Source organism: Punica granatum, chromosome 7 (assembly GCF_007655135.1).
Source record: "Punica granatum isolate Tunisia-2019 chromosome 7, ASM765513v2, whole genome shotgun sequence".
Taxonomy (NCBI): domain Eukaryota; kingdom Viridiplantae; phylum Streptophyta; class Magnoliopsida; order Myrtales; family Lythraceae; genus Punica; species Punica granatum.
In genome coordinates this window covers 27,575,811-27,592,398 of record NC_045133.1, presented here as the reverse complement: position 1 = coordinate 27,592,398, position 16,588 = coordinate 27,575,811, and the positions used below count along the sequence as shown (strand labels likewise).

General features: G+C 40.2%; 2 protein-coding genes across 3 annotated transcripts; one reads left to right on the top strand and one right to left on the bottom strand.

The window, feature by feature from the left end:
• Nucleotides 1-764: 764 nt before the first annotated feature.
• Nucleotides 765-2,800, top strand: LOC116215247 (NAC transcription factor 56). The gene is made up of 3 exons (XM_031550886.1): nt 765-1,072; nt 1,202-1,509; nt 1,602-2,800. The coding sequence occupies exons 1-3, from the start codon at nt 886-888 to the stop codon at nt 2,154-2,156; spliced, it is 1,050 nt and encodes a 349-aa protein (XP_031406746.1). The 5' UTR covers nt 765-885; the 3' UTR covers nt 2,157-2,800.
• A 6,809-nt stretch (nt 2,801-9,609) lies between these two features.
• Nucleotides 9,610-13,509, bottom strand: LOC116212704 (peptidyl-prolyl cis-trans isomerase CYP37, chloroplastic). Of its 2 annotated transcripts, none has more exons than XM_031547349.1 (12): nt 13,240-13,509; nt 12,440-12,700; nt 12,256-12,345; nt 11,947-12,042; nt 11,686-11,793; nt 11,484-11,533; nt 11,146-11,248; nt 10,724-10,777; nt 10,363-10,521; nt 10,152-10,274; nt 10,018-10,067; nt 9,610-9,934 (listed from the first exon to the last, which is right to left on the bottom strand). In XM_031547349.1, exons 1-12 carry the CDS (start codon nt 13,471-13,473, stop codon nt 9,823-9,825), a joined length of 1,440 nt encoding a protein of 479 aa, XP_031403209.1. In that variant the 5' UTR covers nt 13,474-13,509; the 3' UTR covers nt 9,610-9,822. The 2 variants fall into 2 exon arrangements, with proteins under 2 accessions (XP_031403209.1, XP_031403210.1); XM_031547350.1 differs by having other exon boundaries at nt 12,440-12,708; nt 13,240-13,378.
• Nucleotides 13,510-16,588: the final 3,079 nt, after the last annotated feature.

Here is a 16,588-nt window from a genome sequence, read left to right as displayed (position 1 = left end):
AGTAAAAGATAATTTTGAACAATAGAAATAGTTCCAAATCTTTGTTTATTTCGTCAATAATATCTTTCGTTTGAGGAAGCAAGAGTACACATTTATGAAAAGGGAATACAAGCTTTGATCATGTCTAAGAAAATTCTAATAAGGTGAGCAAGAAGTCTCGGAATCCACTTGGGTGGGGGTGTGGTGGAGGTGACGAGCATTGACATTTTGGCGTTATTTGCATTGCACAGCAAAAGCATGACATCGTTAATCGTGAGGGTGTGTCCCCACCCACACAAATCACCCTTTCTGGTTGGCCGCTGGTCCCCACACACCACAGTCCCCACGTGTCGACCCCTCGTGACCCCTTTCCGTCTATGTGTCGATCTCCAGTGGCCCCTGCCCCAGTTTACGTCAACATGTGGGCCCACCCCCGGCACCATATTACTCAAACCCCTCATCCATTGCCTCTCCGTGGCCCTGCTCCCGGCGCACTAACGCCCGGGAAACTAAACCGTGGGTCCCACCCCAAGCTGACGGCGCGCCGGGCGCGGCCATAACCGGCCCGTCCACGTTGGGTGCTGCTTGGGTTTAGGACTGAGGCAGACGGCTAATCTCGTAATTTGATCTTAAGAATTGTCTGATGACCCGTCAAAGCCCCGCTAATGTGGAACGCCGTGATTAATCTTCGGATGATCTTACGGTGGGTCCGCGTCGTAGATAATCATTCCTCTCTCCCCCCCTCCCCTCCCCTGTCATTCCCATTTAATAGAGCAGCAGCCAAACTCTGTCCACCATTTTTTTCCCCTTCCAACACCCAAAAAGCTCCAATTTTGATTCCTGGGACTCCTCGAACTCTAATGTGTGAGGCCTCTCGTAAGTGATCACTCGATTCGATCTTCCGAAATGGAGAGCACCGACTCGTCAGCTGGCACGTCGCAGCAGCCCCAGCTCCCGCCTGGGTTCCGGTTCCATCCAACCGATGAGGAGCTCGTGGTTCACTACCTAAAGAAGAAGGCCGCCTCGTCCCCTCTGCCTGTCTTGATCATCGCAGAAGTCGATATCTACAAGTTTGATCCTTGGGAGCTTCCGGGTACCAATCATCGATATTGCTATGTAATCAATACTTTGATATTTGGACGAGATAATCATTTGAAGGTATATAAATCGTCATTTATTATCACACAACCGGCAATTGTTTCATTCCTTAACCTTTTTCCAGCTAAGGCTACTTACGGGGAGCAAGAGTGGTACTTCTTCAGTCCGAGGGACCGTAAGTACCCGAATGGAGCGAGGCCAAACCGAGCAGCTACCTCGGGGTACTGGAAGGCCACGGGGACCGATAAACCGGTCTTGTCCTCCAATGGGAATCAGAAGGTCGGAGTCAAGAAAGCTCTCGTGTTCTACGGTGGGAAACCACCAAAGGGGATGAAGACTAATTGGATCATGCATGAGTACCGGCTCGCCGAGAACAAGGCCATCAATAAACCTCCGGGCTGTGACTTGGGCAACAAGAAAAACTCCCTTAGGGTAAGATGATGTGCAAGAAGTACAAACTTTTTCACTCTCTGAATCTAAATTATTCTTAAGATCATCAATTTTGCATTGCGTGTTTTGTTTAGCTTGATGATTGGGTGCTTTGCCGAATCTACAAGAAGAACAACTCGCACCGTCCAATCGATCACGATAAGGATGATTCCTCCATGGATGACATCCTCGAGTCAATACCGCATCCTTCTCTCACAGTTGGCGGCTCCCAGGGTCTGAGGTTTCACAGCCTTCCGAGGTCTGTTACAGCCCCGTTTGGTGCCGTGTTCGAGAACCACCAAAGCACTTTCGACAGCATGATGGCCAATAATGGCAGTGGCAATGGCTGTATTGGCACAATGCAGAACCTGCCCCTCAAGCGGACGCTCCCGTCGCTCTACTGGGATGAGAAGGATATCGTCGCCGAACCATCCCTGGGGAAGCGATCGTTTGGTGTGGATATCGGGAGTGACAGCACTGTGGAGAGAACGACAGAAGGGAATAACAGTGGCTCCATCTCCTCGCTACTCGGTCAGATTCCCGGTGGGGCAGCTAGTCCCTCATTGCAGCCCCAGTCTGGTCTGGGGTCAATCGGAGAGAACGTCTTCCGGCCACCTTATCAGCTCCCAGGGCTCAACTGGTACACATAGAATCACATATTGCGTGTCAGACAGTGATTGGCTAGTATAAAGAGGATTTCCCGTTAAGAAGGTATAGAGAGGGCAGAGTGGAGTTGAGAAGTTGTGAATTATCGATTAATTCCAATTTATACCAAGGCCAGGTTACAGTGGATATTTGGATATATGTTCATCATGAATCGGTAAGTTTCAGCTGGGACAGGTTGAGATTTTGCGTTAGGAAGTGAAATAGAATAGAGTCGGTGGATTTATCTCCGATGATTAGTTACATGGTCTTTGAGCTTCTTCGATGATCGGAACATCAATATATCAGTTCAAACAGAGAGGCCAAATGATCGATCAATATCTTTATAGGAGGAGGAACTGGAAGCAAACACTCTATACTCTACATATTTAATGGGTTTGTTTCATGTAAAGATATGATGATTAAAAGAGGGGGATGCTAATTAATTAAGGGGCTCCTTTGTAGAAAAATAAATAGTATCGGGGATGAGAGTTATATATTTATTTTGACAATCATATTATATAATACGTATATGAGTACAGCACCCAAAGGCTCGTATATGTATTATGTATAGAATCAAGACATATACCAATACATAACTTTTGCTGTCCTTTATTTAATTTTGAGTATTTTTCCAATAGCAGTTTTGGTATATCGTTCTGAAATTTCTCATCTTATAGCCCCGATCTCCCTAGCCTGCTTGCTCTGAATAAATAAAGTTCTAGCAATATATCATTAGTTTGGTCCAACTTAATTATTTATCACGATATATATCGATTTGCGTTATCTGTTTTGTGAAATTTCTGCTTAATAATTATATCTGGTGTCATTCAATCAGTCTACTATATTTTCATTTGTGTGTGTGTGTGTGTATAGGTTTCTAGCTAGCTAATGATCTCTGGTAATAAAATAAGTTAGGAATAAAACAGCTGCAAATGAGAAGTCGACAGCAAACGAGGTTTGATGAAACCTCATCCTCATGATCTTACGAGATAAGGCAAAATTCGAAAAGCCAAAAGGCTTTTAATTTATTCATAAAGTAGTAATCTCTTTCAGTTTCTTCCTTTCTGGTGAAGGAATAATGTGATACATAGATATAATAATATATAATTACAGGTGAATGAATTACGATAACATTAGAATCTTCTCTACTGTTTAATTTAATTAGCCTTACTAGATGTGACCACTCCATGATTGGCCATCAACAAACATGAACTTACATATTATTCGCACAATTAATTTGGTCCAGTCTTAATTTATATTTACTTTATATCATATAAGTGTGCTTTTGCGCGTGTGTTAGGGCCATTAATTATTATATATAGTCTTAATTGACTTGTCATCATCCATTCATCAGCGTATTTGATGATATAATAAAGTATGTGAAGGGCTAACATAGTCAGCACTACTAGTGCTCAAAGTGCATGCATGAGATCAGAACAGTGGGTTTCCTTGGTATAATCAAAAGCTGAGCAGTATCATTCATGTGATCTCTGTAATCAAGTGACTATCAACTCTTGCATGCCCAACAAAAATTAGGGTTGTAATATAAATATTAAATTAGAGATATTAAAACGAAGTATTGATCGACTTCGATTCATACACACACCACTTTGGAAGAACCGCTTGATCATGATTCTTATCGAAACAACAGTTATTTGATCCGGAGCAAGTCGCTGCCTAAATAAAAATTAAGTTCAAATCAATAAAGTAAGAACGCTCCTTGTCATTTTCAAATATATATTGTATATATAAAATTAAAGCTCTCTATATAGGCGCATCCAATATTGACATGTACGGGGAGAATGAATTAGCCGTTAAACATGATCTCACATGAAGACAAAAGCCTAGCTCCTTCTGGCCTCCTACTATAATTTTTACAGTTACATCAATATATATTTATAATTTTCAACATATATCTCTCTTTAGCTATATATATACACACATGAAGTACTTTGAAAAGACTTCATCTTTGACTCAGAGTTTGGGTATTCGCAAGTCATAATACCAGAGCTCGCCCCGATTTCATCTATCATTTAGTTTAACTGATTGTAACTTTTATGTTGCGTTTAGTTTCAAAGTAGAATTTTAAAATTAGATTTTGATTTTAAAAAAGATTGGTATAAATGGGCTCACCCTTTGACTTTGTATGAGTTATTTTGTTTTGTTGTGAAAAAAAGTGGTATAAATGAGATCCACTATTTTATTTTGTATGAATTATTTTATTTTGTTGTGAGTAGAATTATGTTAAAATTATTATTTTAAAATCACATTTGCAAATCAAATAAGTCATAATAGTAATTCTAAAATCATATATTGCGATGACTAATGAAAATTATAAGAAATTTCAACTGAATTAACTAGCTAGGGTTTTCTTTTTCAATGAGCATGCCGTAAAAGCTTTTTCAGTTACCGGGAGGGTGCAGTAAACCTCATTAATATCTCGATAAATCAGGGAGATATTTGATGTTGGGTGTCATTTTCTGGGAACCGGGACGTGTGATGAGATATAGGTAAGTATATTCCATGACTCCACACAAATATCGACAAACACTTAATTAAATGGGACTTTTTCTTCTGTTTGCTGACTCAATGAACCTCGCCCAATCACCACCCAAAGGAAGAATCATTATCTCAAAACCACACATTTAATTTAATCATAATTTTTAATTGCAACTTACCTTTCTTTAGCCAATTCCTCCTCTCATTTATATATATAGGCGACTATTTTTGGTATATAGAGATATGTACCACCTAACGTCCCATTTGATATTTTGCATTATTTAACCCCAACCCCAACCCCAACCCCCTCCATCTTTCTTTTTCTCTCTTTACCCGTGGAGCAAATTGCACCTTGACAAGGCTTAAGGAAAACTACTAGCTCCACCAAAACCGATCCGATACCATACGCACTCGTGATAAAAAAACCGCGCGCGTGTTGTTCCGCTGGCTTCTTTTTAACAGATGGAAAAATGTATGTTCCGCATATCTTCCGTGTTCCAGTATATGGGGCTTCGGATACGGAACCTAGCGAACCAATAAATAAGATATGACTGCAAGGGGTATTTGCAGCCTCAGCTATACCTTTCTATTCAACATATACACATGTATATAGCAACACAAAATATGACGACAGAACAGAGTGCATTTAATAATTGTTGTGCCTTAACTAAGATGTTATCTAATTTAATTAATTAGCCTTGGAGACTAATATTGATTAAGCATTATTTTTTTGGGGAAAATTCCGAGATGTTTTCGACTTAATTGGTTGAGAAATTACATAGTAATTAATATCTTTAAATTTTTTTAATTAATTGGCAAATTACATGGAAATATATGGAAGAAAAATATATCTTATACTTTTCAGATCATTTACATGTTTCTTTGGTTCAATTCTGGTGTCCGTTTTCAAAGAAGTGCGATTTCATGAGGCCTCTGTGCAATTTATTTTCGAACATGCTCTTGACTCTACCCATATACTAGTTATTATGATAAGGATGTTATTGGAATAATTTTAAATGAAAGAGGACCAAAGTTTACTATTTGCATGATATATAAAAATACAATATCTGAAAATAGTAGCTTTTGTTGCTCTCAGATAGTATGTAGTAATGAAGGTCCTCAGGGCAGTATAATTTGCCAGAATTCTATGGGTATATCCAGCTAGCTACGGGGGGTAAATGGAACAGAGATTAAAACCACTAGGGGCTTAACAACCATTAAAATGGAATTTCATCGGGGGACATTGCATATGGCCCAAAGTTTTGGGGGGTTGGTTGCAATTTTTCAATTGCGAAATTATTGTGCCCCTGAAATTAAGTTGGGAATGGGAATTCGGAAACCACCTTTTAAGTCTGAGCTAGCCCACAGATTAGATGGAAGAGACGCAATGGCTGGTTCAAGAATGAATTGATTATGGACCATCTTATATATAAATCTTCATATCCAATATCCAAAACACACAATCAGTAGGCCCACATTTAAATTTTGTTCATTTCGGTGAATGGCCCACATTTAAATTTACTATATCCATATGACAATTATTGACCCAAATAAGGAAAATCCAGCAGCTATAGGGCCTAAGGATAATTAATCATAATGCATAACATTACTATTTCAAGTTTTGTCAATAAAAAAAAAGTTCTTGATTGGAAGAGTTTTATCTCTTAATGAATTGATCGACACGAACTGAATTGGTCATGACCTACTTTCAAATATTTAGATATACACTGAAAATTACATTAACTTTTCTCAAATACAAAGGATGCTACATGAGTATGAGCAATTCTTTAATTTGGTGATCTTACATCACTACGTGCCGTGATAAAACACTAATTAAATTACAAATATATATATATATATATATATATGATATATCCCTCAAGTAATTCCCATTGTTCGTAATGGTAGAAATTTAATCAATTTGTTCTTTCTCAGAGTATTATTGTGAGGTAGGAAAGGGATAAGGGAAAGGAAATAGTAGAAAGAACACAAAATGTTTCATTTATGAAAATCAACCTCGGATTTCAGAAGAGAGTATGTACCACTACGTATACCCAACTTCTCATAAAATTATATATTACTATGTACATTTGAATTATCGTAATTTGCAGTGCAAATTTGACTCTTACTGGCAGTTATTATCACGGAAATTCTGAATGAGATTATCCATGAATTGAAAATATATATCACTGAAGAGTGAATTTCATCGAAACTTGAAAAGCATTAAAACGTCAAAGTTGTAGTTTCGGTATCATTTCTCCAGAGAAAAGCTCGCCTAGCTATTTTTATTGCACGGGGGCCTTCGTCTTTCCCTTTTCATGGAATGACTAGCTAGTAATGTACACGACAATGTCCAAGTGACTGACGACTGGGTTACCATAAGTTAATCACAGCCACATAAATTTTTTGGTTGATCCACATGATAATATCGACCATTCACAGATAATTGGTCCTACCGAGCTTTAAAAAAATGCACCCGTTGGTTTCCTCATTAGTTGTTTTAGTGCCGCTTTATCCCAAATAAAATGAAATCCATGCAGACTCATTTATTGGTCATGTAACATTTGGTGAACATATAGTTCATGGAAAGAGACCAGAGCAATCACAATTTCCAGTCCATCAATGTGGATCCACCAGGATCGCCATCATTAAATACTGCTATGAATCGGCTATGGTGACATGTATCGATGGATAGATAGATAAGACCGTAATTGGGTTCCAAATTGCAGCACAGCAAACCCTGTACGGTCCATGCTGCAGGGCTCGTCCTTATACCAAATCTTCAATCTTAAAAAAAAAAAAGGAAAAAAAAGAATAAAAGAGAGTCAATCTTATATTCATAGGAAAAAAAAAATGATTGCACCATATTATCAAGTAAGTTGCTAACCTGTGCGAGCAAAATGCAAGCACTTTACTCAAAAATAAAGTAATTTTTTTTGAAATTTGTGTAATTATCTTTAAAATTTTTGTTAATTTACTTATATGTATTTTCTATGGGAATATGAATTTACTTATATGTATTAGTAATTTATTAGAAGCCCATGTAAGTTATCACACATTGAAGTTTTTTTTTTCTCGGTAGGAGAAGTAATTTATTTATTATTTACCCCAAAAAAAAGTAATTTATTGATTGTGTGTAGCGCAGTCATTTTAAGATGGTTGCACTATGGAGCTTCTTATATATACTGTTGAAGACATAATATATTGTATGACCGTGTCTGTCTATTGATAAATGTATACGCTATCTGCAAATATATGGTGGCAAGAAGAGATGAACTATACATATGGGGAGATCCTCCAACAGCGTGTGATGTTCATTCGGAAACCGATGTTTCAATCTCAGTTGAAGGGGTTCCTCTTCAGAACTTCTGCTCGAGTCATCATGTCCTCCTCTTCCTGCGAAGAAGAGCAATCGCATGATATGGCTAAATAATATATGTAGTCGAGGTTGATGCATGGATCAGCTTACCCGCACCAGCGTTAAGAAAACACTACCGGATAGAAAACTCTGTCTCCTACCTCCGGAAGATTTGGTGATGGTAAGCTCGAAGTCGGTTCCACGGATGCCTCTGAGATTCTTGCCTCGAATTTCTCATTGGAATAACTGGCAGAGACACAGGCCAACTAGTGGTATAGTGAGGAACAGCCGGGATAGATGCAACAGATCACTAGTCGACCTCTGTGAGATGAAAATTTCCGACTCTATAGGCGGATTGAGACGGAATTTTCTCCATAGGGACGGATATTGGCTGCCTCTATGGAGCCGATTTCCAGTAGTGAGTAGAACGAGATTATCTCACTCAGATAAGCCAGTTATGTTATCCAACCAATTAGATTTCATGTCAATCTATCTAATGTTAAGAAATGCAGCCTACTATTAATGCTAATATCGAAGTCGAGGTCGACTTCAATCTCTTTTTCCGTGAATAAGTTTACTGTGTACCGCTATACCATGTCCTTGTGATTTGGAGCCGAATATATATATCGCAGTTGGGATATATCTGAACATTTGCCTGCAGTTTCTTAATGGAATAGGAATTGGTGTGTTACAGCAGCTTAATTTCAAACTCAAGCACCTTTAGGACTAATCGATTCCATATATCTTCTGATTCTTCTCAAAGGTAAACCCTTTTTTTCTTTTTCCTTAAAAGAATGACATGACACGATCATTATTGTTACGAGGATGATGAGATGAGAAGATTCAAGACTGTCAGTGTCAAATTGAAATCCTTCCATGTGTCAGAATATTACAAACTTACGTACGAGTTGTCTTGTAAGGGAGAGCCAATGTCGGGGGGGGGGGGGGGGGGGGGGGGGGGGGGGGGGGCCCACGGAAGAACCTGTGAAGAGGACAAGTCTGTCTTGGTGTCTGATGTGGATAATAATCCAACTTGTTCTCATGACCGCTGCCCCTCTTCCTGAAAGATCCATCTCCCCCTTCTTCTATTTCTAATTGATTAATGGATTCTTTCTTGCACGCACCATCAGCATGGGCTGTCGCTGCATCTCTCTATAAGCCATATAAAATTTCCAATTTCTAAGACCACATGTTATTAAAAAACCGGAGATTCCTCTCGACTATTTCCCGTCAGTGAGGCTGCTTGGCCGACGTAATTTAACAATAGAAAGGTGCCAGTACTGTTGGTCATCCATTCTTTACATGTATATTGATTAAGTTTAAGGCATCAACGTACATTCTTAAAACAGATTTGACGAGTGGAATGAATTGAATCAGTCAAAACATGAGCAATTTAACATGAAATAGCATCTCAATTCGTAATGAAATATGAAACTGGCAAAGCTTCTTTTTTTTTTTTTTTTTAAATCTTTTTCTTGGCCAAGAGTGTAGCCATTAGCGAGGATGGGTAGGTGTAAATTCTGCCGAAGCTTTAAAGGTGTCGCTGTCGGGTCCAACCAATGATGTCAAAACGGGGAAGCATCATGTGGATGGAAAAACTCTTTAAACAGATTAAAGCAGTAGACATTTAGATGAATGAATTGAGACAGTCTCACCCGAGCAATTTGATATGAAATAGCATAACCGTTTGTAATAAAAAAATGAGACTCATGCTAATGTACAGCTTTTTTTATCTGTTCTTCTGCTCCCAAGGTGTAGCTGATGTAATAAACTTGTAAGACAGAATTCAATTGCTTGTTTGGCAAGTTAGGTGATCAACTCTCATTTGGCACTACAAGGCGGTCTCGCCCTTCTATTAGCTTTGCAGATTTGATCATATCTCCGGTCTTTATCTGCGAAAGGAGTTCTCTCCCAGCAGTTGTGTATCTGTCAAGTGCACAGATAACAGTGTATTAGCAAATGGAATAGCGAAAAGACAGGATTAGTCATAAGTTCAAGTGAATATGTACCCGAAAACTGAGAATTGCCCTTCGTCAAAAGATATTCCACCCAAGCCAGACTGAAACAGGTAAGACAAACTAACTCAGCAGTTGATTTTATCTAATGGATGGGTTGCGGTGAACAGAGGGAGAAGGTCGCTTACATTTCTCTTGTCATATAAATAGAAGAAGAATTGATGTGGTGATGAGTACTCATCGGATGTCTCACTGTGTGCCATAGCAACTGCTCCATAAACAGACAGCGGCAGAACCGGCAATTCACCATCCTTCCATTCCATAAGAATGAAACAACGAATGCTATTAGTTGGAGCAGCTAGTCTAGACAAGAAAGGCAAAGCAGAATATGAGGTTTACCTGCACGCTTAATGTTGTTCTATACAGCGGTTCAAATTGCCCAGATGGCATTATTTCTAGGGGGACGCTGTAGCCACGATCCTTATTGGTTCCATTATCAGATAAAACAGCTTGATTGACAGTACTCAGCTTTGTTCCATCATATGCACCATCAGCTACCTGTAGACACCTCATTTGAAAACTTTATTCAGTCCCTACGATCCAGAAAATGAATGCGAAGCTCCTTTCAAGATCAACTCTAAAACACTAATATTAAGAATTGTGTTCTGCAGTTTTTACAAGGATCCTTGTAGCATAAATATAAGTTGGACAGTAGGAAAGATTTCCGAAGGCCATAGGGGAAGTTCAATCACTACCTTACCTGGTTTGCAAAATTTCCAGCAGTTAATGGTGCTGAATATCCGTCAAGAACGACCTGTATTAAAATTTCCACCGTGAATGGATATATCAAGGATCTTTACAAGTATATTCGTCTAACGAGCGATGCTCAATGTACAAGATTAAGAAGAATTTTGTACAGCTGAACCACGCATCACATGAAAGTAGGCAAACACAAAGTGGCAATGAACAAACTAAACTGAGAGAATGAGAAATTAACTCCCCTTCAACTATGTCATGAAAAACAAATGCCATCTAGAAACTTGGTCTCGGTATAGTGATCAAATGATATATGCTTAATGAGGCGGCAATTAACAATCTCAACTAAAGTAGGGAAGAACATAGACCACACTTCAAGGTGCTCGTATAGCATTATTCTAGTTTGATCCAATGTACTTTCTGTACCTGCATCGTGGCAGTCTTTCTTGATTCACCACCAGCTTCAGGTGAAAATGCTGTTCCATCCCCTTTCTCAATCGTAAATTCGACAATTGCTCTTCCTGTCAGCCTGTATATCATAAAAGAACACGGAGGAGGAATCTTATATACATATCAGGGCAGCAGCGAAATAAATAGGTAATTATAGACACGAGCATCCATTGTTAACACTGCGTGCTTGCAATCAATAAAATAATGCAAGGAAATCAACAAATCTTGCTCTGATCACCTGCAAATATTGAATTCTGCTGACCTAGTAATTACGACTAAGAGTTAACAAGTAACTATCTTCTAGGGAGACTAACCGGGGATATTTCAAGTACTGTTCTGGCAACAAAAATGATAATCCAGGAGCCTGCAGCAAAATATTAACGGTAAATTTGGTTAATGTTGCATCTCTTTGCAACGTAACTTCTTCACTTTAATGGAAGTACAGATTCCATAGGAAAAATAACCATAGCATGATTTAAAGTCGATCCAACAGAAAAGCCTGAAATTGCCACTAACCTGCAATAATTCTAGTTCTGCAACAGTATCCAGAGATGAAGCCAGGCCCACTGATACCTTGTCCGGGTCTTGCTCCTTAATAGATTGAAGAAGCGCTTGCAATCCACCCTAGAAAACGTCAGGAAATGTCGAAAGTGATTCTGGGAACTAAATTACAAACTAGTGTACTTCGGCAAACAGAATGCGGACCAGCTTTTCTTATTTCTATAAAAGTATAACGGCATAAAAATAAACTTTAAAACATCAAGTACCTTTCCATACCTTCCCGTCAATGAGAGATGCATAAAACTGGGAACCTTTTTCTCTCAGATCTGCCGGCATACTTGACAAAATCGAATCCTTCTCGTCCATTGCTATCTAAAGTGGAGCAAAAAAAAAACTTGGAATATAAGTTACTAATCTACCCAAGTCTTTTGATGGATAAGTTCCAATGTTCTTCTCTTTAGGAGTTTGAAAGTGAAAAATATTAGAACATGACAACAATTTGCTGATTTTGTCCTACAGTTTAAAAACTTCATATTTCCAAATGTACGTTAAATGGGCAGGAAAGGGAAAATCAGCAAGGGGCACCTTAAGAGCTTTCTTCACATTACCCTCCATTGTTCCATATGGCTTTCTCTGTGGTATTCTAAGCAAGTAAGAGAGATCTTCCAAGGTAGCCTGGTACGAGAAAGCAAGAACCCAATGAACTTAATAATCTCCATGCTCGAGAGAATATGTGGAGGGATCACATCATCAGAGCTAGTAGCCTTGCCTGTATGGCCTTCATGTTTGTGTTTGCAGGGATAGCTCTCCTTAGAGCAAGTTCCCCAGTTCTTGGGATCTTTGTGTCCGGAGAATACAGAACAGCATTTGCTGGAGTAACAGACTGAGGCTCCCATCCAAGTAAAGGTATCGGAGAAGCAATTTGAACAAAAACAAGGATCGATGCAATCAGACCATCGAGCTTCTTCACTCCATGTCCAGAAGAGAACGTGACAGAGTCGGATTGATTATCAGCGTGCTCTTCCAGTCCCTGCATAACTGAAAACCCCATTCCATAAAGTAGGAACAACTTATAGATAGCTACTGCGATAAGAAATGCGGCCATAACACCATCCCGAAATTAGCAGCTGCCACATTGTTCGTGCACAGCTCAATTCATGGTGTGCTACCGTCCCGGTCCAAATTGAGATGGGTCAGAGAAATTCTAACGATAATGAGTGGTGACCAGTAAAGAGAGGCTCCTAAGCTAAGATTCACGCAATGGTGCATGTCCTCCGATCTACGGACCTCCATTACCAGTCCTCCATCGAAATTTCAGATAGTTCGTGTAATCCTGTGGAACCTTTGTTCCATGAGATCATTAATGCGCAGTGTTCATTTAGTACGGTCTAAAACTCCATGAACTCAATATGCAGGAGCCAATTTGCCCGTCTTCGATAACAACTGGTCCAGTACATAAAGATCACTGCTTTTACATCTCAATTAGAAGATAAAGTTGATAAGAGCTTCGCTAGCAAACTCAAGCATGCTCCCATTGATATACTGAACTTAATTCAATTCACAACCGACCTTTGAGGAACCGCCATTGCTGTAACGACAGCAGAACGTAGAAACGCTCCGCCTCGCGGTGACTCTCGTTCCGAGCAAATTGAAATGGAGCGCTAGGCTAGAACCGAGAGGACTCCGCCTCGAAATGGAGGAATTACTGAGAGGAAATTTGGGGGAGAGCGAGGGTTGGGAGAAGGAGACGGCAGAGGAGAGAGAAGAGCAGGCCATGAGTGACCGGACGTGGGTAGTCGCCATGAGAGGGAGAGGTTTTGGCGCGCCCTCATCCGTCCAGAATCCTATCTCCCTATCTTCAACGACTTTTTCAGGATGCCTTGGTTGGGCCTCAACAAGGCTTATGGGCCTGGGCTCATTAGATCTGAGACCCAATGGGGAGGCCCAGGCCCATCTAATCAGAGGCACAAGCAGCCCTCAAGCCCCGACCGAGCATATGGTTGTACGATCCCGATCTATATTAGTTATTCGAACCCCTAGTCCAAATATCGACTGGGGTTCGGCTCCCCCACGAGGCAAACCGCATCGTATTCATGGTCGAGAAATAAAATGAGTACTTTATTGTGCGAATTTTCATTGGGTGATCCAAACCGATAGAATTTCGATTAATAATATCACAGGAAGTCCCATGAAGCTCTCGCAAACGAAGACCAAGTGGTGCAGATCGGGATTGGTAAAAGCGGTAGGATTCGATTGAGGTTATTTTTAGCCCAAAAGAAAAAAAAATTATTTTTTGTTCCTTAATTTCGTTTGGAATCCATCAAAATGCGAATTTGAACCAGTACTTCTTATATTTCAATAATTTCACAGAAAACACGAGGACCCCACTAAAGAACATCGCTAAGAGTGAGCGCATAGTCCGTTATTTTTAATCAGCCAATCCTGAAGATTCAACGAATATCTTTAATCAACGTTTTTTTTAAGTATCTTTAATTAATAGTTCATTGCTTCATATGCATGTTCGTGATGCGAGCGAAGAAGGCGCATGATCACTTTCGAGTCTATTTGCAAAAGGAGTCTTTTTTTTTTTCCTCTACAAATCAATGAATATCCATTAATAACAAAAACGAGTATAAGGTAAAATATTCAAGAGAATATCACAAGGACAAAACATACAGCAAATCTGCTGAGATCACCGCAAAGAAAAATGCAATGTGGCAGAAACACATCCAATAGTTGCAGAAATCATTCCAGTCGATGTTCGTCTATTCCCTACCTCTTGCAACTAAACTTTATATGGACTCAGTCAATGCCAGGAGGCGAAGTCATATGTAATCCATATAGAAGCTACTACTATGTGAAAAACAGAGAAGCAAAGTTCAGAGGGGTCTTGAATTGGTACTAAGTGCAGAAAACCTTCGCAGATCGTAACCATTAGACCTAATCAATCAACCAAGATTAAAGTAGCGAGAGTTCCTTGATCGGTTCAAACTAGCGACGCCGATTGTCAAATCAAATCACGGAAACATATTTGCAAAAGGAGTCCCTCATGTCCCACTAGCCAAAGGAAATTTTGAACATGTTCAGGACCCTTATGAACCCCATAGAAATTTCCATAAAAGCTTCTCCTCAGCAAAATTATTCCGCAAAAGCAATTTGTATCATTCATTACTGATAATTTTTTAAAGTTTGTCTTTTATTATTATACATGAAAGAAACTAAAAGAAACTACAGAAATTAAATATCAATCAGAACCATCTTCTTACTAGCTTTTATTTTCATTAAAATCGGCATAGTTTGTTCTATTATGGAAAGATTTATTTTCCATTGTATTTTATGTATATATCTTTGTTTTCCATACTTAGCATATACTAGTTTAGCCATAGATGATGCTTCCCTATTTTACTTTAGAATCTACTGTATAAATTCCAGAATAATGAGTGAGTGAATATACCTTCTTCTGCTCAATTACGCCTTAGTCAATTTCGTAATTCACATGGTATCAGAGCGGTGGTTCTGAGGACTAGCCATCTCATCTCATCGCCGGCTAGATTTTGGCCGAGCTTCATCTGCCAGTGATCCCACTGAGCGTCACCCTTCTCTCCTCTGTCCTCTGTCCTCTGTCCTGCAAATCACTCCTCATCCATCTGCCAGTGATCCCACTGAGCGTCACCCTTCTCTCCTTTGTCCTCTGCCCGGCAAATCCAATCCTCATTCTTCTGTTTTTCTGAGTAACTGTCATGGCTAAATCTACAGATCAGAATACCTCAGCTGGAAGCATGCCACTTGCCTATGTCTTCGCCCCCTCCGATGGTCCTGGCACTCAACTAATTTCCTGCAAACTCAACGGTAGGAATTATAACACTTGGTCGCAGGCAATGCAAACAGCACTGCAGGCCAAGAATAAGCTAAGTTTCATTGAAGGTAAAGTGGCACAACCAGCAGAAGGGGAACTTTATCATGAACAATGGATAACTTGTAATTCAATGCTAGTCTCGTGGATATTTAACCATCTAGATGGAGAACTGCAGAACTCAGTTGCAGGAGCAAGAAACGCAAAAGTATTATGGGATGATTTAAAGGAGCGTTTTTCTCAAGGCAACGAGACCAGAATACATCAATTGAAGACTGCTATATGCTTGCTCAGACAAGACAAGAGATCGGTCTCCGAGTATTACTCGAAATTAAAGAGCCTCTGGGATGAGTTGGAATTATACCTGGACTTACCGGCCTGTACTTGCAACGCAGGGCTCCAGATTGCAGCGCACAAGGAGAAGGAAAAGCTGCATCAATTCCTCATCGGGCTTAATCCCGAATATTCCACGATCCGCTCGCAAATTCTTAGCATGGATCCTCTGCCGAATGTGAACAAAGCACACTCAATGGCTGCCCACGACGAAGTTCAACGTCAGATTATGCTAGGAAGGGAACCGAATTCAGAAGCCCTAGGGTTTGCGGCAAAAATCGGGAACGATTTTAGGGGTTTTAACCCTAATTCCAGCAGAGGAGAGAATAAACCTCGGGGACGACCGTTCTGTGATTATTGTGGTCGAAATGGCCATTATCGGGCCACCTGCTACCAACTGAACGGACATCCGAGCTCCGATCAATCGAGCTCGAGGAATTCGAAAACGGGTTTCCCTCGGCAAGGCGGACGGCATGCGGCGCCTCCTTCTTCCCCGATTCCTCAGTTTCAGCGGGGAGGGAGCTTCGGGCATTCTAACCCGGGAAGCAGATCCGGGTATTCTAACCTAGTCGGTTCAGGAGATTTTTATTCGGTCGGTTCGGAAGGATTTCGCTCGAACGGCCCATCTCAGCAGCGGTCGGCCCAAACAACCCGGAGCCAATGGAGGCCCAATCAGACGACCCAACAATCTGCTCTTCAGGGCCCAGCAAATTACATGGCAGCCCAGGCCCA

Coding starts and splice junctions, on each gene's coding strand:
- LOC116215247 (XM_031550886.1), top strand. CDS start 886: ATGGAGAGCACCGACTCGTCAGCTGGCACGTCGCAGCAGCCCCAGCTC. Junction 1,073..1,201: donor TGATCCTTGGGAGCTTCCGG/GTACCAATCATC, acceptor ACCTTTTTCCAG/CTAAGGCTACTTACGGGGAG. Junction 1,510..1,601: donor ACAAGAAAAACTCCCTTAGG/GTAAGATGATGT, acceptor TGTTTTGTTTAG/CTTGATGATTGGGTGCTTTG.
- LOC116212704 (XM_031547349.1), bottom strand. CDS start 13,473: ATGGCGACTACCCACGTCCGGTCACTCATGGCCTGCTCTTCTCTCTCC. Junction 12,043..12,255: donor ATGTGAAGAAAGCTCTTAAG/GTGCCCCTTGCT, acceptor GCTCCACTTTAG/ATAGCAATGGACGAGAAGGA. Junction 11,249..11,483: donor CAGTACTTGAAATATCCCCG/GTTAGTCTCCCT, acceptor TATGATATACAG/GCTGACAGGAAGAGCAATTG.